This window comes from Mustela nivalis (genome assembly GCF_964662115.1).
Source record: "Mustela nivalis genome assembly, chromosome: 9".
Lineage (NCBI taxonomy): Eukaryota > Metazoa > Chordata > Mammalia > Carnivora > Mustelidae > Mustela > Mustela nivalis.
Genome location: NC_139028.1, coordinates 36,272,284 through 36,299,990, shown reverse-complemented (window position 1 = coordinate 36,299,990; position 27,707 = coordinate 36,272,284). Strand labels below are relative to the sequence as shown.

Genomic DNA, 27,707 nt, shown 5'->3' with positions numbered 1-27,707 from the left:
AAAACAAACTGAGGGTTGCTGGGGGGAGGGGGTTTGGGAGAAGGGGGTGGGATTATGGACATTGGGGAGGGTATGTGCTTTGGTGAGTGCTGTGAAGTGTGTAAACCTGGTGATTCACAGACCTGTACCCCTGGGGATAAAAATATATGTTTATAAAAAAACAAAAAATTAAAAAATAAATAAATAAATAAATAAATTGAAAATTACTCAAAGGCCCATCAGCAGTAGAATGGATAAATAAATTGGGGTCTGTCACAAAATAGAATATCACAAAGCACTGAGGATAAAGAAACTACAATACAGGCAGCCTGCATGAACTTCACAAACATAATGTTGAAGAAAAGGGGGCAAGCACAAGGGAGTATATACTCTATGACTCCATTCACATGAAATACAAGTAAAGGTAAATTCACCCACACTGCAAGAGGTTAACCTTAGTGGGAAAGGAGACAGTGATTGGAAGGAGCAAAAGAAGAGCTTCTGGGTGCTGGGGTGCTGGTAATACTCTGTTTCTTAGTTGAATGTTGGTTATACGGTATACTCAATTGTACAAATCCATTGAGCAATGAAATTACTGGCATTTTCTTGTATGTATATTATATTTGAATAAAACCTAGAATCTTGCATTCCCCCCCCCCAAAAAAAACCCTCATTTGCAAATATCTTCTCCCATTCAACAGGTTGCTTTGTTTTGTTGCTGGCATCCTTCCCTGTTTAAAAGTTTATTTTGTTGTGGTCCCAATACCTTAACTTTGCTTTTGTTTCCCTTGCCTGAGGAGACATATCTAGAAAAATGTTTCTATGACTAATGTCAAAGAAATTACTGCCTATGTTATTTTCTAGGAGTTTTATGGTTTCATGTCTCACCATTTAAATCTTTAACCAATTCTGAGTATATTTTTGTTTATGCTTCAAGCAAGTGGTTGGTTTCATTTTTGCATGTTGCTGTCCAGTTTTCCCAGTGCCATCTGTTGAAGAGGCTATCTTTGTATATTATTGCCAAATGTATATTATTGACCCCAGTCTCATAGGTTAGTTGACCATATATGCATGGGTTTATTTTTGGACTCTCTATTCTGTTCCATTGATTTATGTGTCTATTTTTTTGTGTAATACCTTACTAGTTGCATTACTACAGGTCTGTAGTAGGGCTTGAAATCTGGAATTGTGGTACTTCTAGCTTTGTTCTTCCTTTTCAAAATTACATTGGCTATTCAAGGTTTTTTGTGGTTCTATACAAATTTGGGGGTTATTGTTCTACTTCTGTGGAAAATGTTGTTGCTATTTTGTGATGGACTGCATCCAATCTGCAGATTGTTTACTATGGACTTATTTTAACAATATTGGTTCTTCCAATCTGTGAGCATGGAATATCCTTCCACTTGTTTGTGTCAATTTCTTTCATTTGTGTTTTATAGTTCTCAGAGTACAGATTTTTCATCTTCTTGGTTAAGTTTATTCCTATTAATTTCATTATTTTTAGTGCAATTGTAAATGGGATTTTCTTCATTTCTCTTTGCTACTTCACTATTATTAAAAAGAAATACAATCGAATTCTGTATATTAATTTTGTATCCTATAATTTCACTGAATTCATTTATCAGTTTCAAAAGTTTTTTGGTGGAGACTGTACAATGTTCTATACATGGTACCATATCACCTGCAAAGAGTCAAAGTTTTATTTACTCCTTACCAATTTAGATGTCTTTTCTCTCTCTTTTTAAAATTTTTATTTAAATCCTACTTAGTTAACATACAGTGTCATATTAGTTCAGGTGTACAATTTATATACAATATACAGCTCATCACAAGTACACTCCTTAATCCCCATCACAAATTTATACCATCTCCCCTCTGGTAACCATCAGTTTGTTCGCTATAGTAAAGAGTCTGTTTCTTGATTTTCCTCTTCCCCTCCCCCACCAAGATCATTTGTTTTGTTTCTTAAATTCCACATTTGAGTCAAATCATATGGTATTTATCTCTCTCTGGCGGACTTATTTTGCCTAACATTATTCTCTCTAGCTCCATCCATGCCATTGCAAATAGCAAGATTTCATTCTTTTTATGGCTAATATTCCATTGTAGAGATACCACTTCTTTGTTACCCATTAATTCATCAGTTGATGCACATTTGGGCTCTTTCCATAATTTAGCTATTGTAGATAATGCTACTATAAACATCAAAGAAGCATGTACCCCTTCAAGTTAGTATTTTGTATTCTTTGGGTAAAAACCTAGTAGTACAATTGCTGGATCAAAAGGTAGTTCTATTTTGAACCTTCTGAGGAACATTCATACATTTTCCAGAATGGCTGCACCAGTTTGTATTTCCATAAACAGTGTAAGATTTCTCCACTTCCTTGACAACACCTATTGTTTCTTGTGTTGTTGATTTTAGCTACTCTGACAGTGTGAGGTAATACTGCATTATGGTTTTGATTTGCATTTCCCTGATGATGAGTTATGCTGAGCATCTTTTCATGTGTCTGTTGACTATCTGGATGTCTTATTTGAAAAAAAAAATGTCTATTCGTGTTTTCTGCCTATTTTTTAATTGGATTACTTGCTTTTTGGGAGTTGAGTTTTTAAAGTTCATTATAGATTTTAGATATCAATCCCTTATGAGCTATGTCATTTGCAAATATCTTCTCCCATTCCATAGGCTGGCTTTTAGTGTGGATTTTTCCTTCATTGTGCAGAAGCCTTTTACTTTGATGTAGTCCCAATACTTCATTTTTGCATTTATTTCCCTTGCCCCAGGAGTCATATCTAGTAAGAAGTTGCTAAAGCCAATGTCAAAGAGGTTACTACCTGTGTTCTCTTCTAGATTTTTATGGTTTTGAGTTTCACATTTAGGTCTTTCATCCATTTTGAAATTATTTTTGTGTATGGTGTAAGAAACTGGTCCAATTTTATTATTTTGCATGTTGCTGTTGAGTATTCCCAACACCCATTGTTGAAGAAACTGTCTTTTTTCCATTGGATATTCTTTCTTGCTTTGTCAAAGATCAATTGCCTATGGGCTCATTTCTGGGTTTTCTATTCTTTTTCTATTCTGTTTCACTGATCGAGATGTCTATTTTTGCGACAGTACCATACTGTCTTGATCACTACCACTTTGTAATATAACTTAAAGTCAGGAATTCTGAAGCTTCAAGGTTTTTCTTTTTCAAAGTTGCTTTAGCTACTTTGTGGTTCCATAAAAATTTTAGGATTGTTTGTTCTAGCTCTGTGAAAATGCTGTTAATACTTTGATAGGGATTGCATAAATGTTTAGATTACATTGGGTAACAGAGACATTTTAACAATACTAGTTCTTCCAATCCAAGAGCATGGAATGATTTTCCATTTCATTGTGTCACCTTCAACTTCTTTCATCAGTATTTTATAGTTTTCAGAGTACAGATCTTTCACGTCTTTGGTTAGGTTTATTCCCAGGTATTTTATGGTTTTTGCTATAATTGTAAATGGGACAGGCTCCTTGATTTATTTTTCTACCGCTTCATTATTGGTGTAGAGAAATGCAACAAATACACTGCAAATACAAATTGCAAATACAACAAAATACACTGATTTTGTATCCTGCAATTTTACTGAATTCATGTATGAGTCCAAGCAATTTTTTGGTGTTCTTTCTGGTTTTCTACATTGAGTATCATATCATCTACAAATAGTGAGTTTGACTTCTTCCTTACTGATGTGGATGCCTTTATTTCTTTTTGTTGTCTGATTCCTGAGGTTAGGACTTCCAGTACTATGTTAAATAACAGTGGTGGAAAGTGGACATTCCTGTCTTCCTCCTGACCGTAGGGGAAAAGCTTAGTTTTACCCCATTAAGGATGATGTTAGCTGCGGGTTTTTTGTACATATGTTAAGGTATGCTCCCTCAAAACCTACTTTGTTGAGGGTTTCTATCATGAATGGATGTTGTACTTTGTCAATGCTTTTTCTACGTCTATTGAAAGGATCATATGGTTCTTATCCTTTCATTTATTAATGTGATGTATCACACTGATGGATTTGTGAATACTAAAGTACCCGTGCAGCCCAGGAATAAATCCCATTTGATCATGGTGAATGTTTCTTTTAATGTACTGCTGGGATTCAGTTTGCTAGTATTTTATTGAGGATTTTTACATCCATGTTCATCAAGGATATTGGCCTGTAGTTTTTTGATTTTTTTTAAAGATTTTATTTATTTATCTGACAGAGAGAGATGACAAGTAGGCAGAGAGGAGGGCAAAGAGAGAGAGAAGGAAGCAGACTCACTGCCAAGCAGAAAGCCTGATGCAGGACTCAATACCAGGACCCTGAGATCATGACCTGAGCCAAAAGCAGAGGCTTAACCCCCACTTAGGTTAAGGTGCCCTGTAGTTTTGGTTTTTTAGTGGAGTCTTCATCTGGTTTTGGTATCAGGCCTTATAGAATAAATTTGAAAGTTTTCCTTCCTTTTCTACTTTTTGGAATAGTTTGAGAATAGGAATTAACTCTTCAGTGTCTGGTGGAATTTGCCTATGAAACCATCTGGCCCTGAACTTTTATTTGTTGGGAGATTTTTTGATTACTGATTCAATTTCTTTGATGGTTTCCATTTGTTCAATTTTTCTATTTCTTAGTGTTTCAGTTTTGGTAGTTTATGTGTTTCTAGGAATTTACCCACTTCTTCCAGGTTGTCCAATTTGTTGGCATATAGTTTTCCATAATATTCTCTTATAACTGTATTTCGGTGGTGTTGGGTTATTATTTCTCCTCTCTCACTTGTGGTTTATTTATTAGGGTCCTTTCTCTTTTCTTTTTGACAAGTGTGGCAAGGGGTTTATCAATTTCATTAATTTTTTCAAAGAACCAGCTCCTGGTTTTCTTGATCTGTTCTGCTGGGTTTTTGTGTTTGTTTGTTTCAATATCATTTATTTCTGCTCTAATCTTTATTACTTCCCCTTTTCTGCTGGTGTTAGGCTTCAATTGTTGTTCTTTTTCTAGATCCTTTAAGTATAAGGTTAGGTTCTTGGAGATTTTTCTTGTCTCCCAAGGTAGACCTCTACTGCCATATACTTCTCCCTTAGGACCACTTTTGCTGCATGGCAAAGGTTTTGGACTACTGTGTTTTCATTCTCATTTGTTGCCACATATATTTTACTTCTTTAATTTCCTGCCTAACCCATTCATTCTTTAATAGAATGTGCTTTAACTTCAATGTATTTGTGGTCTTTCTAAATTTTTTCTTATGGTTGACTTCAAGTTTCATAACATTGTGGTCAGAAAATATGAATGGTATGATCTCAATCTTTTTGTACTTACTGAGGCTTGATTTGTGACCTAGTATGTGCTCTGTTCTGGAGAAAGTCCCATGTGCACTTGAAAAGAATGTGTAATTCTGCTGCTTTAAGATGGAATATTCTGAATGTATCTTTAAGTCTATCTGATACAGTGTGCCATTCAAAGCCATTGTATCCTTGTTGATTTTCTGCTTAGATGATCTGTATATTGATATAAATGCAGTGTTGAGTCCCCTACTATTATTGTATTATTATCAATGAGTTCTTTTATTTTATTTTTATTTGAGAGAGAGAGAACACAAGCAGAGGAGGGGTAGAGGGAGAGCTCCCAGCTGAGCAAGGAGCCTAACATGAGGCTTGATCCCAGAACCCTGGGATCATGACCTGAGCTAAAGGCAGAATGCTTAACTAACTGAGCCACTCAGGTGCCCCCCTTTATATTTGTTATTAATTGTTTTATACATCTGGGTGCTCACAGGTTGGCTGCATAAATATTTATAATTGATAGATCTTGGTGGATTTGTCCCCTGTATTATGATATAGTGCCCTTCTTCACCTCTTGTTACAGTCTTTGGTTTAAAGTCTAATTTGTCCAATTTAAACGTTGCTACTGTGGCTTTCTTACATTCATTTGCATGACAAAGGTTTCTCCAGCTCTTCATGTTCAATCTGCTGGTGTCTTTAGATCTAAAATGAGTTTTTTATAGGCAGTATATAGATGGGTCTTATCTTTTTATGCATTCTGACACCCTATATATTTTTATTAGAGCATTGAGTTCATTTACATTCAGAGTAATTATTGATAGATATGTGTCTACTGCCATTTTACTACCTGTTTTTTTTTGCTGTTCCTGTTCATTTCCATTGTTCCTTTCTTATTTTTGTCACTTTTGGTCCTTCCTTTCCACTCAGAGTCCCCTTTAATATTTCTTACAAGGCTAATTTAGTAGTCACAAACTTCAGTTTTTGTTTGTCTGGGAAACTCTTTACCTCTCCTATTCTGAAGAACAGCCTTGCTGGATACAGTATTCTTGGATATAGATTTTTTTTCACATTCAGCACTTTGATTATATCATGCCACTCTCCTCTGGCTTGCCAAGTTTTTGTTAAGAAATTTCCAGGTAGCCTTATGGGCCTTCCTTGTAAGTTAAGACTTCTTTTGCCTTGCTGCTTTTAAGATTTTTTGTTTATCATTATATTTTACAAATTCAATCACAATGTCTTGGTGTGGGCCTGTTTCTGTTGATTTTGACAGGAGTTGTCTATGCCTCCTAGATCTGGATGTTTGTTTCCTTCCCCAGATTCTGGAAGTTTTCAGATATTATTTCCTCAAATAAACTTTCTGCCCCCCTTTCTCTCTCAACCTCTTCTGGGATTCCTATAATACACATGTTATTACATTTGATGGAGTCACTGAATTCCCTCAGTCTACTCTCCTGTTCCATAATTCTTCTTTCTCTCTTTTGTTCACTTTCACTATTTTCCCTTACTTTGTTTTCTTTTTTTTTTTTTTCATTACTTTATCTTCTATATCACTTAATCTTCTGCTTCTTTTGGCTTTGTGTTCATTGCAGCAAGCCTATTTCAAATCTCAGTTATGGCATTTTTCATTTCTGCTGCTTTATCTCTTTTATCTCTGTCTTAAGGGTCTCCCTGAAATCATCAATTCTGTTCTCAAGCCCAGAGAGTATCCTTATGTTTGTTTCTTTAAATTCTCCACTGGCCATGTTACTTGGATCTGTTTCACTTAGATCTCTGGCTATGACCTTATCCTGTTCTTTCATTCGGGATTAATTCCTCCAACTTGATATTTTGTCTAAGCCCTTGTCTTTTTCTATTTTTTAGAAAAAAGCCTGTTATGTTTACTATTCCTGAAAGTAATGATTTTATGAAGAAGAGATCATGTAATGTCCAGGACCTGGCTCTTTAGGGAAGGTCTCTGGTATGTGCTGCATGAGCTCTACTGTTGTGTCTTGGCTGCTCTATCTTTCAATTTAGTCATTTACAGAGGGTCTCCTTGCCCACAGTGGGCAGTGTTTGGTCCTTGGCCAGAATGCACCAGTTTTAACTAGATGTGTTCTGATCTGCTTGTTAAATGGGACCTGATACTACTTCAACTAGAACTGAAGCCCTGCAGAACTCTCTGGTTGGGGGACATTATGTGGGTAGGGGTTTCTGCTGGTCTTCTGGGGAAGGGGCCTGCTGCATAGGGATTAAGGCAATCTTGACCAAGACAGGCAGTCCTGCCAGAGCACAAGGGTGTAGAACTTGATATAAGTAGGTTAGGCAGTGTTGGCACTGCATTGATTATTGCAGGTGGCTCTTATGCTGAGGCATGGGAGAGGAAATGGTGCAGATGGCTCCTTTGTCCCTGGAAAGGCATCTCCCTGATTGCCACCTCTCAGGGGAGTACTCCGGGAGGAGTGAATAATCTCCCCCATGTGTGACCTAGGCATTTTCCAGATCATTGTTTCCATACTGAACACCTCCAGGTTGTTTGCCTGCCTTCTCTTCAGGAGCACTGCAGTGCTCTCATGGCTCTAACCCTGCGAAGCCCACTGACTTTTCTTTTTTTAAGATTTTATTTATTTTTTTTAATTTTTTAATTTTTTTATAAAGATATCCCCAGGGGTACAGGTCTGTGAATCGCCAGGTTTACACACTTCCCAGCACTCATCATAGCATATACCCTCCCCAAAGTCCACCCCCCTCTCCTGACCCCCCTTCCCCCAGCAACCCTCAGTTTGTTTTGTGAGATTAAGAGTCTCTTATGGTTTGTCTCCCTCCCAATCCCATCTTGTTTCATTTATTCCTTTCCTACCCCTTAAGCCCCCCACGTTACCTCTCCACTTCCTCTTATCAGGGAGATCATATGATAATTGTCGTTATCTGATTGACTTATTTCACTCAGCATAGTACCCTCTAGTTCCATCCACATTGTCGCAAATGGCAAGATTTCATTTCTCTTGATGGCTGCATAGTATTCCAGAGTGTGTGTGTGTGTGTGTGTGTGTGTGTGTGTGTGTACGTATACACACACACACACACACACACACACACACACCACATCTTCTTTATCCATTCATCTGTTGATGGACATCTAGGTTCTTTCCATAGTTTGTCTATTGAGCCCACTGACTTTTAAAATTCTAGTGTTTATGTCCCGATGGTTTTAAGAACTCATGAAAATCAGCCCATCTCATTTTCCAGGAAATGGTTTTGGGAAAATAGTCTCCCTGTGTATTCTCTGGTGTTCTCCTCTCTCTCTCTCTCTCTATCTTTCTCTGCAACCATGGCTCCCTCCCCTCCAAAGCACCCAGTTTCTCCCCTAAACCACATTTCGTACTTCCTAGCTTCCTTGATGTAGATACTTCTCTCCCTTTAGTTGTGGAGTTTGTTCTGTCAGTTTTCAGGTTGATTTCTGGGGTATTTAGATTTGATAGCTATCTAATTGTGTTTGAGGGAAGAGACAAGCTTAGGGTCCTCCTCTTCTACCACCATCTAAGCTCCTCCCCATTGCCTTTTATTTCTTTTTCTTGTCTGAATTCTGTGGCTAAGAATTCCACCACTATGCTGAACAGAAGTGGTGAGAGTGGGCATCCTTGTCTTGTTCCTGATGTTATAGGAAAAGCTCTCAGTTTTTCACCATTGAGTGTGATGTTAACTGTGGATTTTTCATATATGGTTTTTACTATGTTAAGGCATGTTTCCTCTAAGAGGGATTTGCTGAGAGGGCAGTATTAATCTTACAGGACCAAGAAAGCATATACATTGAAAAAGGAAATTAAGAATAGATTTTAAAATTTTAAAAATCTAAAGATCATGCCTTAAAACTACTTTCTGTAATTTGGAAGATAAGGTGGCATCTTCTAATATAAAAAATATAATATAATCAAGAAAACATTATCCTGACATAAACACTGTTAGGTCAGACATACAGCAAATATTATTTAAAGTAAAATATAATCTTATTTTTTTAAAGATTTTATTTATCTATTTGATACACAGAGAAAAAGAGAGGGGGGGGGAATGGCAGGCAGAGGGAGAGGGAGAAGCATGCTCTCCGCCAAGAAGACAGCCTGACATGGGGCTCAATCCCAGGACCCTAGGATCAGGACCTGAGCCAAAGACAGATGCTTAACTGACTGAAGCATCCAGGCACCCCTAAACTATACCCTTAAATTGCTTCTAAAAAAATTTCTTCTAATACTTTGTAATTTGGATTTTCCATTACTGATAATGTCTTTCTTCGCCACTAGTGGAAAAAATTTAATTGATTATACAACTAGAAGCCAGCCTACTCCTGAAAACCAGCACAGGCTAAGGACTCATGAGATGGAAGAAGAGACGTCTCTGCAAAAGACATGTTGTCACTAAATGTTCCAAAGAGGTTCATCAAAGGATTCCAGAGATCCTTGTTAAAAACTTCACTAAGTCTAAAATGAAGGTGTCATTATTGTACCCTGTTCCTGCATGCATGATGTAGAAGGCAAAGTGATCAGCTAAGACTCAAACCTATATGCAAAAATGTTCTGCAATGTAGAACATCAACCACAGATGCTAAAACTGTTTCCACAATTTGCCAACTTCCGTAATACTTATTTAAGGAAATTCCCTCTTAGAAACTGTTTCTAAGTAACATTCAAACTATTGGGGGAAGAGGACAGTAGGGGGGAATTAAGACATTGTCACCATTTTCTATTCCTCCTTTAAGGTATTCCCCTTTACCTCAAAAAGATCTGCCTAAAGTGGGCAAAAACATGTGTAGGGGCTCATGAAGAAAGTTCTTCTATATTACATATCACAATAAACCCCATAAAGGGCAATGTTATATTCCAGCCCTCTCCCACAACACCCAAGACACAAAGATGTACTCTCCAAGTAATGGTTCTCCCAAACGGTTCTGGAAAGTGTCAGGCACAATGTAAACACTCAGCAAACATTATAATGATAAACCTAACTAAATACACTAAATTTAGTGAATTATGTAAAACCATAAACTGAAGAGTCCTTTATTGGCAGGTAAAAGGGAAAAAGTAATTCTGGCCAGCAGCTACCAAAGGAAAGAAGCATCCAATTATGTCCACTTCTGATAAACTGAGTACCCCAACACACCAAAGAAGTCAGTTCAAAGCACAAGGTAGCTGGAAATGTTGAGTCAGCCTCTCCTGGAAGTAAGAAAGACCAGAAGCAGGTAAATGCATAGCCAGCTTTTGAATAACAGAACTGAGACTTCAAACGTACTACCTTTCCTCAGAGGGAAGAACAGGTGATTGGAGTCTCCAGTAAACCTCTACCAAACAATGGATTTGAGAAGAATCTTAAAATAGAGGAAATTCCCAAATACTGCTATATACTTACTATGAAATATGAAGTAAAACAAGAAGAGTAAAAGCATTTAAGGTTTGTCTCCACATACAAAGCCACCGTTAACAACCCAGAAACCCAGAACTTCTGGATGGAACTGAATGGACCCATAAGATCAGAGAATAAGGATCCTTTCCTATTTATACTCAACACAGAGCTCACTCCAGCAAAAAGCAGCTCACTGTATAAATAAATGGCTTCTAACGGCAGATGTTGTTAATGGCTGCATTTGAGTCTAGCAAAGAAAAGATAATTCATTTGCTGTGTGTTAAATTTTAGACTTATGTTGAACAAATGTGACAGATGAAAACTCCAACAGAAAAAGAGAAAAGAAGCTGACCTGTTTTTCCACTTGTTAAAATTAGGTTTTCAAACAAAATAGTCCAAATATAAATGGAGAAATATACTGCTTGGAATACCTTCTAAATGTCTCTGTATATACAAACACAGGAAACCTCTATTTTCTCTGTTGGTACAAGAAGACAATTTTATTTTTTATTTTTATTTTTATTTTATTTTATTTATTTATTTTATCTATCTATCTATTTATTTATTTATTTATTGAGTAGGCTCCACACCCAGGATGAAGCCCAGTGGCTGGGCTTGAACTGACAACCCTGAGATTGGGTTGAGATCAAGAGTCTGATGCTTAACTAACTGAGCCACCCAGGCACCCTAAGACTATCTTTAAAAGTTTTGCCCTAATATAATATTAGGCAAAGTGAATTAAATAATTAAATAGAAAACAAGTCTAGGTTAAAACACCACAGAAATACTGAGTTGTGACTGCCATTAACTTACTGCATGGCCATACATTTAAAGAGTGGCTACTCTTTCTCTCTCAGAAAGAAACTCGTATATCAAATATTTTGAGTATCAGGGTCTAAGATTAAAAATCAGGTTTCTGGTGTGCCTGGCAGCTCAGCCAGTAGACCACACAACTCTTGATCTCAGGGTTGTGAGTTTGAGCCCCTCATTAGGTACAGAGATTACTTAAAAATAAAATCTTAAAATAAATAGATATTCAGGTTTCCAAATACTTATGTCCTTGACTTGCAACCACTCAGTCTGTACATTTTACAGCAACCTAACCCAGCTTGCCTTAAAAGCTAACATGCACACAGGCCACCCAGCTTTGGTTAAATGAAGATTCTGATTCACTACTCTGGAATTAAACCTGACATTTTTTTTTTTATAAACCCGTCCATTTTTTTTTTAAGATTTTATTTATTTATTTGAGAGAGAGAGATAGATCACAAGCAGGCAGAGAGAGAGGAAGAGAAGCAGGCTCCCTGCCTCTCAGAGAGCCCAATGTGGGGCTCGATCCCAGGACCCTGGGATCATGACCTGAGGCTTTAACACACTGAGCCACCCAGGTGCCCCCAGCCCATCCATTTTTTGTAAGCTATTGGTCTATAGAACACACTCTAAGCAGCAAGGCCCTAACCCATATATCCAAATAGTTAATCAGGATTAAAATAGGACAGTGCTCCTATCAGGTGCTGCTTTTGTTACTGGAAAACATTTTGACAGCAATGGTGCCCCTATTTCTTTCTCCTTCATTTCAATGATGAAGTCAGACTTTTTGTTTTCTGGGGATACTTGTAATCTCACCCCACTAATCATCTCCCTCTTCTATTATCTCAGGAATTTAAATGCAGGTGAAAAGACCCACCTGGATGATGATCGTGATTTTTGTGAGTGGGACTGGGGACTGCAAATGGCTGAAGCTCCATTCAGATCTTGCTGCCTGGACAAGAAAAACGAACACTGTCTCCCCTTTTCCACCCAGGATGCTACCAAGAGCATCCTAAAGCAGAAATTTCAATATTGTGGGTTGCCTGATCTTGGAACATGGACTAAAAAGGATCAGGGAAGGGGTCTGTGAGCCTGTGGAGGAAGAGATTCCTGATTCTACTTACAAAATTCCAAATCAGTAGGGAGCAGCTGGTGACTGCCATTCTTAGCAGTCACTTCCCACCCCTGATGCCTAACAAGGTAGACTCTGAACTCATTTTCCTTGGTCAAAAAGAGCAGTGCTTCCAAGAAGCATATTTAGGGATCTATATATATATTTATTAGCTCCTAGAAAAAAGAATCCAGGATTAGACTTTCAGACACCCACTACCAAACATACACTTTAACAAAGGTATTATGTATGACGGAGGGAGACTGCTGCCTATAATGTTTGTTCATTCATTTATTTATTCAATATATACTGAAGGTTACTGAGCACCTACCACATTCTGTATTGGGTAGAAGATAAAGATAGAGTGAACAGTTCCTACTCTCATGAATCTTGCATTCTAACAACACATACTTAACTAATATACAACATCCTAATTCTGCATACATTATGAATTGTAATTGCAATAAAGGCTATAAAGAAAAGTACAGGGGACTACAAAAGTATGTAACAGGAGGTACTAATCCCAAGAATTAGGGAAAGCTTCTCTAAGAAAATAACATTTAGGATCGACTTTGATGGGTAAATAAATTCAACCCTGCAAAAAAAGTGGCCAAAAATATATTACATGCACTGGGAAACATGTGCAGTCTCTCTGAGCAGCTGTGAGAAAATAAAAGCCAAGGAAACCAACTACAGTGAGCAAAGGGGCAGAATACAAAAGGATATTTAAAGTATGAACTCAATTATTTCTAAAATGTAGAGAAAAAAACCAAATATATGAAAATGTTAAATTGTTGCAACACTGCCCTGATAAGATTGTGAATAATTATTTTTCTTATGTAAACTTTTTAAACTTACCAAGTTTTACTGACCATCATTCTTACAGTTTAAAAAAAAAAAAAAGGGCCATTTCCCCAACTACTACATGGTAGTGGCTCCCTTGTCCCCTTGCGTCATGCAACCTTTCCATCACTACACACATTTACTTATAGGATACATCCTGCCCCCCAAACCTATTCTTTGACCCTCAATCCTACTATCCAAGCTTAAGTTTAAGGACCACTTTTTTTTTTTAAGATTATTTATTTATTTATTTATTTGATAGAGATCACAAGTAGGCAGAAAGTCAGGCAGAGAGCGAGGAGGAAGCAGGCTACCCGCTGTGCAGAGAGCCATATGTGGGGCTCTATCCCAGGACCTTGAGACCATGACCTGAACCGAAGGCAGAGGCTTTAACCTACTGAGCCACTCAGGCGCCCCAAGGACCACTTTTAACTGTCCTTCAGTGCTAGGCCAATCCCTACTGGCTAGTGTTAGTTCATTTTCTAGTGGAAAATACCACTAAGAATATTGATACCCAGTGAGAAGAATGATATCTTTAAAAATCTTATTAGCGGGGTGCCTGGGTGGCTCAGTGGGTTAAGCCGCTGCCTTCGGCTCAGGTCATGATCTCATGGTCTTGGGATCAAGTCCCACATCGGGCTCTCTGCTCAGAGGGGAGCCTGCTTCCCCCTCTCTCTCTGCCTGCCTCTCTGCCTACTTGTGATCTCTCTCTGTCAAATAAATAAATAAAAATCTTTTTTAAAAAATCTTATTATCTAATCAATACTTTAGCTTAGGACAGTTTATAATGTACTTATAGAGGGAGGAATGGAAAAACAGCAAGTAAATATAACCATGGCAGATAATTACACTTAATGCCTACTGGCTCTTACTCTATAGTTTCTTAGTCTGCAAACCCCTGAGTTTGGACTTCAAGCACTTTCATATTGTGAATTTATGCATGTTCAGAATATTACATAACAACCCAATTGTATCTAAGTTCAAAGATTTCAATAGATTAAAAAAGCATCTTCAAAGCCTAGTGTCTGAGGTTTTCAACATTGCAGGGGTCTGGAGTTTTCAAAAGATAGACAGCTGTGCTGCACAGCTATCAGAGAAAAGGTTCTGTTAATGAGACCATAAGAAATCCAAAGATGTCCTCAGCACAGAGCTTGAGAGAATTCCAGAATTCAAATGTTCAGATGATTTACCCTAACTTTAAAGGAAAGTGTATATTTACAAGTTCTCCTACCTGACAGTTTTTCTGACAACGAATTTTACCCAATTTGCTCTCTCTTATCTGGTTCTCCTTCTTTTGTTTTCCCCTTGTGTCCCCAAGCTAAAACTGAATTTCTATATACTGAAACCCCAAGATATTATGATAAACTGAAAACCCAAGTTATTATGATAAACATCAGATATGGATTTAAACAAATAATCAAAATTTACTAAGTGCTACTATGTTTCCAAATTTACTGTTTATTAAAAATCATGTAACTTTGAAGTACATAAAGAATGGAAGACACAAAATGATTTAGTATAAACATAAGATATCACAGTGATTTCACTGTGATACACAGGCACTAGATTCCAAAGATACATCTTCTAGATTCTCCACTACAACAGAATTCACTACTTTTCAATATCCAATACATTATATCCAACTTAAACTTATCTATATGACTTATAATGCAAACTGAAACCTTCCATACCAGCCATTCCAAATGTTCTTATTAAATGCTGCTCAAGCACTTTTTTACTGAAGTATAGTTGACATACAACATTTTGTTAGGTTCAGGTGTACAACATGGTAATTTGAAGATTCTATACATTGCCAAATGCTCACCACCATAAGTATAGTAAACCATCTGTCACCAAAGTTGTTACAATGTTGTTGACTATATTACCCTTGCTGTACCTTTCATACCTGTGACTTATTTTAGAACAAGACATTTGCACCTCTTTATTATCTTCACCCATTTCACCCATCACCTGACCCCCTTCACTCCAGCAATCAGCAGTTTGTTCTCTAGAGTCTGTTTCTGGTTTTGCCCATTTCTTTTTTAGATTCTGCATGTAAGTGAAATTATACAGTATTTGTCTTTTTCTGACTTCTTTTACTTAGCAGAATACCCCCGACATCCATGCAGGTTGTCACAAATGGAAGATCTCATTCCTTTTTATGGCTGAGTAATATATATACACAACATCTTCTTTATCCATTAATCTATGATGTTCATCTATGAACATCTATGTTATCCCATTCCTCAGTGAAATATCCAGAAGGGGAATTAATAGGTCATGTGGTAATTTTTTTTAAAGTAGGTTCCATGCCCAGTGTGGAGCCCAATGTGGGGCCTGAACTCATGACCCTGAGATCAAGACCTAAGTTGAGATAAAGAGTTGGACACTTAACTGAGCCACCCACATGCCCTGGCCATGTGGCATTTCTATTTTTAATTTTTTGAGGAATCTCCATAGTGGATGTGCCAATTTACACCTCCACAAACAGCACATATGGGTTCCCTTTCTTCTACACCATTACCAATACTTGTTATTTCTTGCCTTATTGATACTAGCTATCCTGACCATTGTGAGGTTATCTATCGTCATGGTAGTATTTGCATTTCCCTGATGGTTAGTGATGTTGAACATCTTTTCAACTGTTTTCTAGTCACCTCTATTTCTTCTTCGGAAAAAATGTCTAGTCAGGTCCTCTGCCCATTTTAATCAGATAATTTGTTTTTTGATATTGAGTTTTAAGAGCTCTCTATGTATTTTGGATATTGATCCCTTACCAAATATACCAGTTGCAAATACCTTCTCTCATTTACTAGGCTGCTTTTTGTTTTCCTGACTGTTTCCTTCACTATGCAAAAGTCTTTTATATTGGTGTAATCCCAATACTTTATTTTGCTCTTGTCTCCCTTTCCTGAAGAGACAGAATGAGAGAAATATTGCTAAGGCCAATATCTAAGAGTTTACTGCCCAATTTTTTTTAAAGTTTTTGGTTTAGGTCTTACATTTAGGTCTATAATCCATTTTGAGTTTATTCTTTTTTTTTTTTAAGATTTTATTTATTTATTTGACAGGCAGAGATCACAAGTAGGCAGAGAGGCAGGCAGAGAGAGAGGGAGAAGCAGGCTCCCTTGCGAAGCAGAGAGCCCGATGCGGGGCTCGATCCCAGAACCCTGAGATCATGACCTGGGCCGAAGGCAGAGGCTTAATCCACTGAGCCACCCAGGCGCCCCGATTTTGAGTATTCTTAAATGAACTCAATATTAATAAACTTGGTATAAAAAAGTAGCCCAGGGCGCCTGTGTGGCTCAGTGGGTTAAAGCCTCTGCCTTCAGCTCAGGTCATGATCCCAGGGTCCTGGAATCGAGCCACGCATCAGGCTCTCTGCTCAACAGTGACCCTGCTTCCTTCCTCTCTCTCTGCCTCTCTGCCTACTTGTGATCTCTGTCAAATAAATAAATAATCTTAAAAAAAAAAAAGCCCAGTTTCATCCTTTTGCTATCTAGTTTTCCTATTACCATTTATTGAAGAGACTGTCTTTTCCTGACTGTGTATTTTTTGCCTTCTTTGCTGAGATTAATTGACCAAATAAGTGGATTTATTTCTGGGTTCTCTATTCTATTCTATTCTATTCTATTCTATTCTCTATTCTACTATACTGACCTATGTGTCTATTTCTGTGTCAGTGCCAGTATACTGTTTTGATTACCATACTTTTGTAGTATAGTTTGAAATCTCCATTTTTGTTCTTCTTTCTTAAGATTGCTTTGGCTATGAACAGATGTTGCCAAAGATGTGGAGAAAGAGGAACCCTTTTACACTGCTGGTGGGCATGCAAACTGGTACAGCCACTCTGGAAAACAGTATAGAGATTCCTCAGAAAGCTAAAAATAGAACTAGCCTTTGACCCAGCAAATGTACTACTGGGTATTTATCCAAAGGATACAAAAAATAGTGACTCAAAAGGGCACATGTACCCCAGTGTTTATAGCAGCAATGTTCACAATAGCCAAAATATAGAAAGAACCCAGATAGATTGGTAAAGAAGATGTGCTGTATATATATAATACATACATATATACATATGTATGCATATGGCAAGATTTCATTCTTTTTGACGGCTGAGTAATTCCATTATATGTTTATGAATATATATGGAATTCCATATATATGTGTGTGTATATATATATATAATGGAATTACTCAGCCATCAAAAAGAATAAAATCTTGCCATTTGCAATGATGTGGATGGAACTAGAGGGCATTATGCTACATGAAATAAGTCAGTCAGAGAAAGACAAATACATGATTTCACTCATGTGTGGAATTTAAGAAACAAAACAGATAAACATAGGGGAAGGGAAGGAAAACTAAGATAAAAACAGAAGAAGGCAAACCATAAGAGACTCTTTAACTATAAGGAACAAATTGAGTTGCTGGAGGGGAGGTGGGTGAGGGATGTTAACTGGGTGATGGGCATTAAGGAGGACACTTGATGTAATGAGCACTAGTAATGAATCATTAAATACTACCCCTGAAACTAACAATACGCTGCATGCTAACTAAATTGAAGTTAAGTTAAAAAAAAAGAAAAAAGATTGTTTTGGCTATGCTGGGTCTTTTTTGGCTCCATACAAGTTTTAGGATTATTTGTTCTAATTCTGTGAAGATGACTAATGGTATTCTTATATGGATTGCACTGACTCTACAGACTGCAATAATATGGACATTTTAACAATATTAATTTTTCTAACCCATGAGCATGAAATATCTTCCCATTTGTGTCATCAATTTCTTTCATCAATGGCTTGTGTTTCGCCTCCTTGGTAAAATGTATTCTTACGTACTTTACTCTTTTCGGTGCAATTGTTAATGCGGCTGTTTTCTTACTTCCTCTTTTTGCTACTTCACTATTACTGTAAAGAAATGCAACAGACTGGGGCATCTGGGTGGCTCAGTTGGTTAAGCATCTGCCTTCGGCTCACGTCATGATCCCAGGGTCCTGGGATCAAGCCCCATACCAGGCTTTCCGCTCAGCGGAGAGCCCACCTCTCCCTCTCCTTCTGCCTGCTTCTCTGCCTGCTTATACACACTCTCACTCTCTCTCTCTCCCCGCCCTCTGTCAAATAAATAAATAAAATCTTTTAAAAAAGAGAAATAAATGCAACAGATTTCTGTATATTAATTTTTATATCCTACAAATTTACTGAACTTACCAGTTCTAATTAACTTTTTCATGGAGTCTCTAGGGCTTTTTAAAATTATTTTTAGGTCCAGTATGGTTAACATATAGTGTTATATTTGTTTCAGGTGTGCATTACAGTGATTCAACAATTCCATAGATTACCAAGTGCTCATCATGATAAGCACACTCCCTAATCTCCATTTCCTATTTCCCCCATCCTCCAACCCACTTGCCCTTTGGTAACCATTAGTTTATTCTCTATAGTTCAGAGTTTGCTTCTTGGTTTGTGTCTCTCTTTTCTTTCCCTTTGCTCATTTGTTTTATTTCTTAAATTCCACATGATTGAAATCATACAGTATCTGTCTTTCTCTGACTCATTTTGCTTAGCAATATACTCTCTAGCTCCATCCATGTTGTTGCAAATGGCAAAGTTTCTTTCTATTATATGGATGAATAATATTCCATTATAAATATACACCACATCTTCTTTATCCATTCATCTATCAATAGGCACTTCGGTTGCTTCCATAATTTGGATACCATAAATAAGGTTGCAATAAACAGAGGGGTGCATGTATCTGTTTGAATCAGTATTTTTGTATTTTTTCTGTCAATACTCAGTAGTACTGGATCATAGGGTATTTCTATTTTTAACTTTTTGAAGAACCTCCATACTGTTTCCACAGTGGTAACATCAGTTCACATTCCCACCAATAGTATAAAAGGGTTCCCCTTTCTCCACATCTTTGTCAGTACTTGTTGTTTCCTGTGTTTTTGATTTTAGCCATTCTGATAGATGTAAGATAATATCTCACTGTAGTTTTTTTTTTAAGCTTTTATTTATTTTTAGAGAGAACAAGTAGAGGGAGGGACAGAGGAAGATGGAGAGAGAGAAAATCTCAAGCTGACTTGCACTGAGAATGGAATCTCACACAGGGCTTGATCCCATGGCCCTGAGATCAGAACCTGAGCCGAAATCAAGAGTTGGACACTTAACTGACTGAGCCGCCCAGACAACTCCCACTGCAGTTTTGATTTGCATTTCCCTAAAGATGAGTGATGTTGAGCATATTTTCATGTGTCTGTTAGTCATCTGTATGTCTTCTTTGAAGAAATATCTATTCATTTCTTCTGCTCATTTTTAAACTGAATCATTTGTTCTTTGGGTGTTGAGTTGTAGAAGTTCTTCGGACATTTTGGGTACTAACGCTTTATTGGTATGTAGTTTGCAAATATCTTCTCCTATTCAGTAGGTTGCCTTTTAGTTTGCTGTTTCTTTCACTGTGCAGAAGCTTTCTGATGTAGTCCCAACAATCTATTTTTTATTTCCCTTGCCTCGGGAGACATCTAGAAAAATATTACTACAGCCAATGTAAGAGAAATCACTGCCTCTGCTCTGTTCTTTAATCCATTTTGCATCCATTTTTGTGTATGGTATAAGAAAGTGGTCTGGTTTTACTCTTCTGTATAGAGCTAACCAGTTTTCCCAACATCATTTGCTGGACTCTTTTCCCCATTGCATATTCTTTTCTTGTTTGTTGCGATTAATTGACCATACACTTGTGGGCTTATCTCTGGGTTTTCTATTCTGTTCTATTGACCTATATGTCTATTTTTGTGACAGTACCATACTGTTTTGATTACTACAGTTTTGTCAGTCTGGCACTTGATGTCTGGAATTATGACACCTCCAGCTTTTCTTTTCCAAAATTACTTTGGCTATCCTGGGTGTTTTGTATTTCCATACAAATTTTAGTGTTTGTTTTACTTCTGTAAAAAATGCTGTTGCTATTTTGAAAAGGATTGCATTAAATGTATAGATTGCTTTGAGTAGTATAGACATTTTAACAATATTAGCTCTTGCAACCCATAAGCATGGAATGTCATTCCACATTTTTGTGTCATCTTCAATTTCTTTCAACAATGTTCTACAGTTTTCAGAGTACAGGTCTTTCACCTCTTTAGTTAGTTATTTAGTCTAGTTAGTTATTCCCAGGTATCTTGTGATCTCCAGTGCAATTGTAAATGGGATTATTTTCTGAATTTCACTTTCTGATGCTTTATTATTAGTGTATAGAAATGCAAAAGATTTCTGCACATCGATTTTGTATCCTATGGCTTTACTGAATTCATTTATCAGTTCTAGTACTCTTTTGGTGGAGTCTTTCAGGTTTTCTACATATAGTACCATGTTATCTGCAAATAGTGAAAGTTTTACTTCTTCCTTACCAATCTGAATGCCTTTTATTTCTTTTTGTTGTCTGACTGCTGTGGCTGGATCTTTCAGCACTATGCCGAATAAAAGTGGAAAGAGTGGATATCCTAGTTCGTTCTTGATCTTAGAGAAAATGCATTTGGCCTTTCAACAATATGATGTTAGCTATGGGTCAGTCATATATGGCCTTCATATATAGAGGTATGTTCCCTCTAAACCTACTCTGTTTAGAGTTTATCATGAATGGATGTTGAATTTTGTCAAATGGTTTTTCTATATTTATTGAAATGATATAGTTTTTATCCTTCATCTTGTTAATGTGTTAGAACAGTGATAGATGTGCAGATATTGAACCATGTTTGCACCCTGGAATAAATCCCACTTGATCATGGTAAATAATCTGTTTAATGTATTGTTGAATTTGGTTTGCAAATATTTTGTTGAAAACTTTTGCATTTATGTTCATCAGGGATATTAGTCTGTAATTTTCTTTTTTTATAGTGTCTTAGTCTGGTTTTGGTTTCAGTGTAATGCTGGCCTCACAGAATGAATTTGGAAAGATTTTTTCCCTTTTCTATTTTTTTTTGTCATATTTTTTAAAGGATAGGCATTAATCTTTAAATGTTTAGTACAATTCACCTGTAAAGCCATCTGGTCCTAAACTTTTTTTGTTGGTAGCTTTTAAATTGTCAATCTAATTTCATTACTGTTAACTGGTCTATTCAGGTTTTCTCTTTCCTCCTGATTCAATTTTAAAAGACTCTATATTTCTACCAATTTATCCATTTCTTCTAGGTTGTCCAATTATGGCATATAATTGGTCACAGCAGTCTCCTATTATCATAGTATTTCTATGGTGTTGGTTTTAATTCTTCTCTTTCATTTCTAATTTTTGAGTCCTTTTTTTCTTGATAAGTTTAGCTAAAGGTTTATCAATTTTATTCATCTTTCCAAAGAACAAGCTCTTAGTTCCACTGATCTTTTCTATTGTTTTTGTAGTTTCCATTTTCATTTATTTCCACTCTCATCTTTACTATTTCCTTCCTTCTACTAACTCTATGCCTTTTATTTTGCTAATTCCTTTAGGTATAAGGTTAGATTGAGATCTTCCTTGTTTCTTGACGTAGGCCTGTATCATTATAAACTTCACTCTTAAAACTTCTTTTGTGTGACTCCTGGGTGGCTCAGTCAGTTAACCATCTGCCTTCAGCTCAGGTCATGATACCAGGGTTCTGGAATCAAATCCCACACTAGGCTCCTTGCTCAGGGGGAGCCTGCTTCTTCCTCTGCCTGCTGCTGCCCCTATTTGTGCTCTCAATCTCTCTAACAAATAAATAAATAAAAACTTTAAAAAAAAACTTATTTTTTTGAGTTCTTCTTTGATGTTTCTGTTGACCTATTGGTTATTTAGGAGCATGTTGTTTAGCCTCCATATGTTTATGGGCCTTTTCCAGTCCTCTTCTTGTAACTGATTGCTGGTTTCATAGTGTTGTGAATGAAAAAGATGCTTAATAAGAATTCAATTTCATTAAGTTTGCTGAGACTTATTTTGTGGCCTAATATGTGATCCTGAAAAGTGTTCAATGTATACTTGAAAAGAATGTGTATTCTGCTGGTTTTGGATAGAATGTTTATATATATGTATGTTTATATATATATTTATATATACATTTATATTTTACACATATATAAAGTTTGTATATATATAAAAACTTTAACAGATATATATGTTTATAGATAGTAATATCTCTATCTTTTTTCTGTTCAGTTTGAGTGCTTTCCATTATCCTGTCTTCCAGATTACTGATCCATTCTTCTGTATCTTCTAATCTGCTTGATTCCCTCTAGTGAATTTTTCACTTCAGTTATTGTATTCTAAAACTCTTATTGGTTCTTTTTATATTTTCTCTCTCTTTGCTGGTGTCTTCACTGAGCTTATCCACTGTTCTCTCAAGTCAGGTGAGTAACATTATGACTCTTACTTTTTGAAATCTTTATAAGACTGCTTATCTCCATTTCATCCTGTCCTTAAGTTTTGCCTTGTTCTTTTATTTGAAGCGTATTTCTTTGTCTCCTCATTTTCTTTGGTTTTCTTTGTTTCTGTGAATTAAGGAAAACAGTCACATCTCCCAGTCTTGAAGGAGCAGCTTCATGAAGAAACATCCTCAGTGTAGAATGTGAGTGCCTAGAAGTTTTGGCTGGCCAACTGGAGCTGGAGCTGAAGCAGGATGGGTCAGTAGTCCTAGGACACACCGCACCGGAGCCACCCCCACAAGGATGGCTAGAGTTGGAGTGGGCACAGTCTAGGGCATTCCGTGCCAAAGGCCCTGGTGAGATCGCTGGAGATAGAACAGGCATAGGCCAGAGCTCTCTGGACCGGGTGCCCTTTTGGGATAGCTGGAACTCAAGTGGTGCTCAAGCATTTATCAAGTGTTTACGAGCGGAGAAAGGCAGGGATTCCTTAGGATGTGTGGTAGAGCTCTGGAAGTTGTGGGGTGGAAGTCAGTGGGTGAAACATAATTGGTAATTGGTAAATGTAGAAGATTTATCAATATTTCTTTTGGCATCAATAATTAATGTATGCCACTGCTTTTGATATGGAACAAAACCCTAAATTAATTTAAGGGGGAAACCAGGGAACTGGGTTGGGAGTATATTAATAAAGATGGGTTCTAGTTCCAGCTCAATCACTTAATATTTATGTGATCTAAAGCTGGTGACTGAACTTCTCAAGGCCTCAGTTGTCTCAGTCTTGAATAATCTCTTACAGCAGTGGTTTTCAACTGGGAGAGACACTGCCACCCAAAGAACATTTGGAAATTTCTGGCATCATTTTTGGTTGTCATAACTAGCAGTGCTACTACTGGCATTTAGAGGCCAGGGACGCTGCTAAACATCCTACAATGTGCAGGACAGCCCACTATAATATAGGATTATCCCGCTCAAAATGTCAATAGTGCCAATGTTAAGAAACCATTTCTTACAATGCCTTTCAACTCTTAAGTTCTATAAGCTCAACTCTGTATAAGTTGAGAGGGGGTAAATATTACCTTGGAGGGTTGAAAACTTAATACAAAATGATTAAATGAGTTGTTGAGATCACCATGTACATCAGTGACAAAAATCTGGATCTCCTGATAACTAGTCCAGTTACTGAGCAATTAGATTTGGCCTATAAGATAGTTCCCTCTTCCAGAGAAGTCCAACATGAACATTTAAGAGAAGAGGAAATTTTTTTAAAGTATCTTACCTATATAGGTCTGTAATGAGACAGATTCCAAATTTTGGCTCTCCAATGAATGAACAGTTAACACTTTCAGACTTTCCAGATTTCAACTAACTTCAATTAATGATTTGAAATGAATATGAATATAATCTATGAGAGAGTTGGAGACCCAGAATTTAATGCCCATAAAGCTCTGGTTTAATACCCAACATATGCTTTGTTATAGCATTTTTTGAAAACTATATACTCTTTCGGTCTTAAAACAGAGGTATTTTGGTGAGTTTCAGAATGCTTTTCTTCACACTCCCCTACTTTTTCTTTTTTTTTTTTTAAAGATTTATTTATTTATTTATTTGATAGACGGAGAGCAGAGAGGCAGGCAGAGAGAGAGGGGGAAGCAGGCCCCCCACTGAGCAGAGAGCCCAATGCAGGGCTCGATTCCAGGACCCTGAGATCATAACCCGAGCTGAAGGCAGAGGCTTAAACTGCTGAGCCACCCAGGCGCCCCCCTACTTTTTCTTCATATACCAAAAAACAACAATAGCAACAAAAATGTCCTTCATGTAAAGGGTAGCTAACATTACATGGCACACTGATCTCAGGACATGAAATTCTGTCACCTTATCTCATTGTTGGGGAAAAGGCAACACTAAAACTCTCAGGTAGAACAGCCTATGAAATATGGACATGTATTCATTCATATGGCATTTTATTATCCCAAACTCATCCATTCTTACCAGGTATTTATCTCATAAGATGTTTATTTTTAATGTAAACTGAATGATTTATATTGGCAGCCCCTTTACTTAAACATATGCTGAAATTCCCACCAACGCTTCGTATTACTCAAAGCTTGCTGGCTCAGACATGAAAATTTCCCCAATAAGAGGTCTAATCTTTTCTTTTCTTTTCTTTAGATTTTTATTTGTTTTTCAGAGAGAGTGTGTGTGTGTGTGCACACAAGCAGGGGGAACAGCAGGCAGAGGGAGAAGCAGGGTCCCCCCTGAGCAGGGAGCCCAATGAGGGACTCAATCCCAGGACCCTGAGATCATGACCTGAGCAGAAGGCAGACACTTAACAAATGAGTCACCCAGGTGTCCTGAGGTCTTTTTCTACAAATATCACTGATCCACTTTTTAAATCCTGGAATGTCAAAGAGAAATTTTTCTTCTTTACTCTTGAAACTTAAAATTATTTTGGGTTTTTTTTTTTTTTTAAGAAAAATTCAGGACACCATCTGTACCTTAGTTGAAATATGTTTCCTACATAGAAAAAAAATAAATTTAAAAACTGGTTATCTCATCAAAATAAACCATCAGGGAAGCTTTAATACAATTATGTTCCTCTCATTAGTACTGTTAATGTTTTGGAGAATTGGAGATCTAATGAAATTCTAGAACCCAAAGGGAATAAAGCAAAGAATGGTAACTGTTTACATCTGTATAGCACTTTATAATGTATACTACCACTTTCACTCACGATCTCATCTGATCCATGTAACAGTCCTAGAAAATGGGTATTATAATGATCTCACTATAGATTAAGAGAATAATTCTCAAATATATTAGGAGACTATTATAACTTTAAAATTTGAAAGTATCAGAGATCAAAGTGAAAACCAGGTCTTCTAGCTCCGAATTACTTTAAAATAAGGTTAGGGGCGCCTGGGAAATGACTCAGTGGGTTAAGCCTCTGCCTTCAGCTCAGGTCATGATTTCAGGGTCCTGGGATAGAGCCCCACATCAGCCTCTGTGCTCAGCAGGGAGCCTACTTCCCCCCCTCCCTCTGCCTACTTGTGATCTCTCTCTCTCTCTGTCAAATAAAGAAGTAAAATCTTTAAAAATAAAATAAATATTAAGAAACATACAAATTAGACCATGGCTTCTCATCTATTCAGGCTATAATATGTTTGAACATAAATATTTATCAGCCCGCATCTAAAATAGCTAGTGAAGCTCCCAAACCTGCAATTAAAGAATAGACACTTCCTTATGCCACATTGTTCTCTCAACAGTGAATATCTGTGTATATCTATATACCTATTTCAAGAATTATGCTAGGCATAAGACAAATTGTCTACTCTCAAACTACAAACTACTTGAAGAGTCAAGACACACAAATAGGAAAATACACTGTCATTGGTAATTTAAATTAATAGGTCAATCTAACAACCAAAGATATGATTCAAATTAGACTATAATTAGGATAAACCAAGTTTTGTGGAGTCTAAAGTGGATATAATTTTGAGTTCCTCATTAGGAGAACAAATACAAAATTATGAATACAAAATTAGGTAATAAGTGAAAATTTATTAAGAATGAGAACAGGGTGCCTGCGTGGCTCAGTTGGTTAGGCAACTGCCTTTGGCTCAAGTCATGATCCTAAGGTTCCAAGATCAAGTCCCCCATTGGGCTCCCTGCTCGGCAGGGAGTCTTCTTCTCCCTCTGACCCTCTCCCTTCTCATGCTCTCTCTCTCTCTCATTTTCTCTCTCAAATAAATAAAATCTTTTTTAAAAGAGAATGAGAACAAAAATCACAAAAAAAAAATACAAATTTTAAAAGATGGCTGGGGTACCTGGGTGGCTCAGTAGGTTAAAGCCTCTGCCTTAGGCTCAGGTCATGATCCCAGGGTCCTGGGATCAAGCCCCACATCGGGCTCTTTGCTCGGCAGGGAGCCTGCTTCCTCCTCTCTCTCCGCCTGCCTCTCTGCCTTCTTGTGATCTCTGCCTGTCAAATAAAATCTTAAAAAAAAAAAAAAAAAGATGGCTGCACAAATATCACAAAACCTAGACATATAATCATATTTTCATTAACTCCTTGGTACTCTAAAATCTTTCCCACATCTGAGGATTTTTAGAGCACATCATGATATGACAATGATTTTGTAATACTGTCTATGAAAATAATAATGATAATCAAGACTTTAATTCAGGGGTGCCTTGGGATGCCTGGCTCAGTCAGTTAACTCAGGGCCACTTGGGTGGCTCAGTCAATTAAGCATCCAATTCTTGATCTTGGAGTCATGGGCCTGAGTTCCACATCAGGCTCTGTGTTCAGCAGGGAGTCTGCTTGAGTTTCTCTTCCTATCCCTCTCCCTCAGCCCTGCCACTATGTCACTATGTTCTATAAAAATAAGTGAATCAAAAAAAAAGAACAAAAAAACAAATAAACAAACAAACAAAAAACCACTTTCAGCATGGTTAATGAAAAAACAAACACTTTAAGGTGCTCCATTATTCATTACTGGTAATATCACAGGAAAATGAAATACTCATTATTGGCAATCATGCAAAGAGTGAAGGTACTGTTGTTAAATTTGGGAAAATCTCTGTTTAAAGTTTCCTTCAGGGACACCTGGGTGGCTCAGTCAATAGTGTTCAACTCTTGATATCAGCTCAGGTCATGATTTATGGTTGTGAGATCAAGCCCCACATCAGGCTCCACACTGAATGTGAACCCTGCTTAGGATTCTCTGTCTCCCTCTCCCTTGGCACCTTCCCCCACCCCTGCTCATGCAGGTGTTCTACTTATTTTTTTAAAAGATTTTATTTATTTATTTGAGAAACTGAGTGAGGAAAAGCACATGAGCAGGGGCGGAGGGAGAAGCAAGCTCCCCACTAAGCAGGGAGCCTGACAGCAAGGAGCCCAGCTCAATTCCAGGACACTGGGATCATGACCAGAGCCAA

The 27,707-nt window shown here is 37.2% G+C and overlaps 1 protein-coding gene across 2 annotated transcripts in view; it reads right to left on the bottom strand.

The window, feature by feature from the left end:
- JAM3 (junctional adhesion molecule 3) overlaps nt 1-27,707 on the bottom strand; it is a 92,966-nt gene that overhangs the window by 52,329 nt on the left and 12,930 nt on the right. Inside the window, exon 2 of one of the 2 annotated variants that reach the window (XM_082683307.1) lies at nt 12,322-12,396. The exons of the other annotated variant lie outside the window; for it this stretch is intronic. Coding sequence (XP_082539433.1) covers nt 12,322-12,382 — 61 coding nt within the window. The 5' untranslated portion in view covers nt 12,383-12,396. The remainder of the gene's footprint in view (nt 1-12,321; nt 12,397-27,707) is intronic. 2 annotated transcript variants of the gene reach the window in all.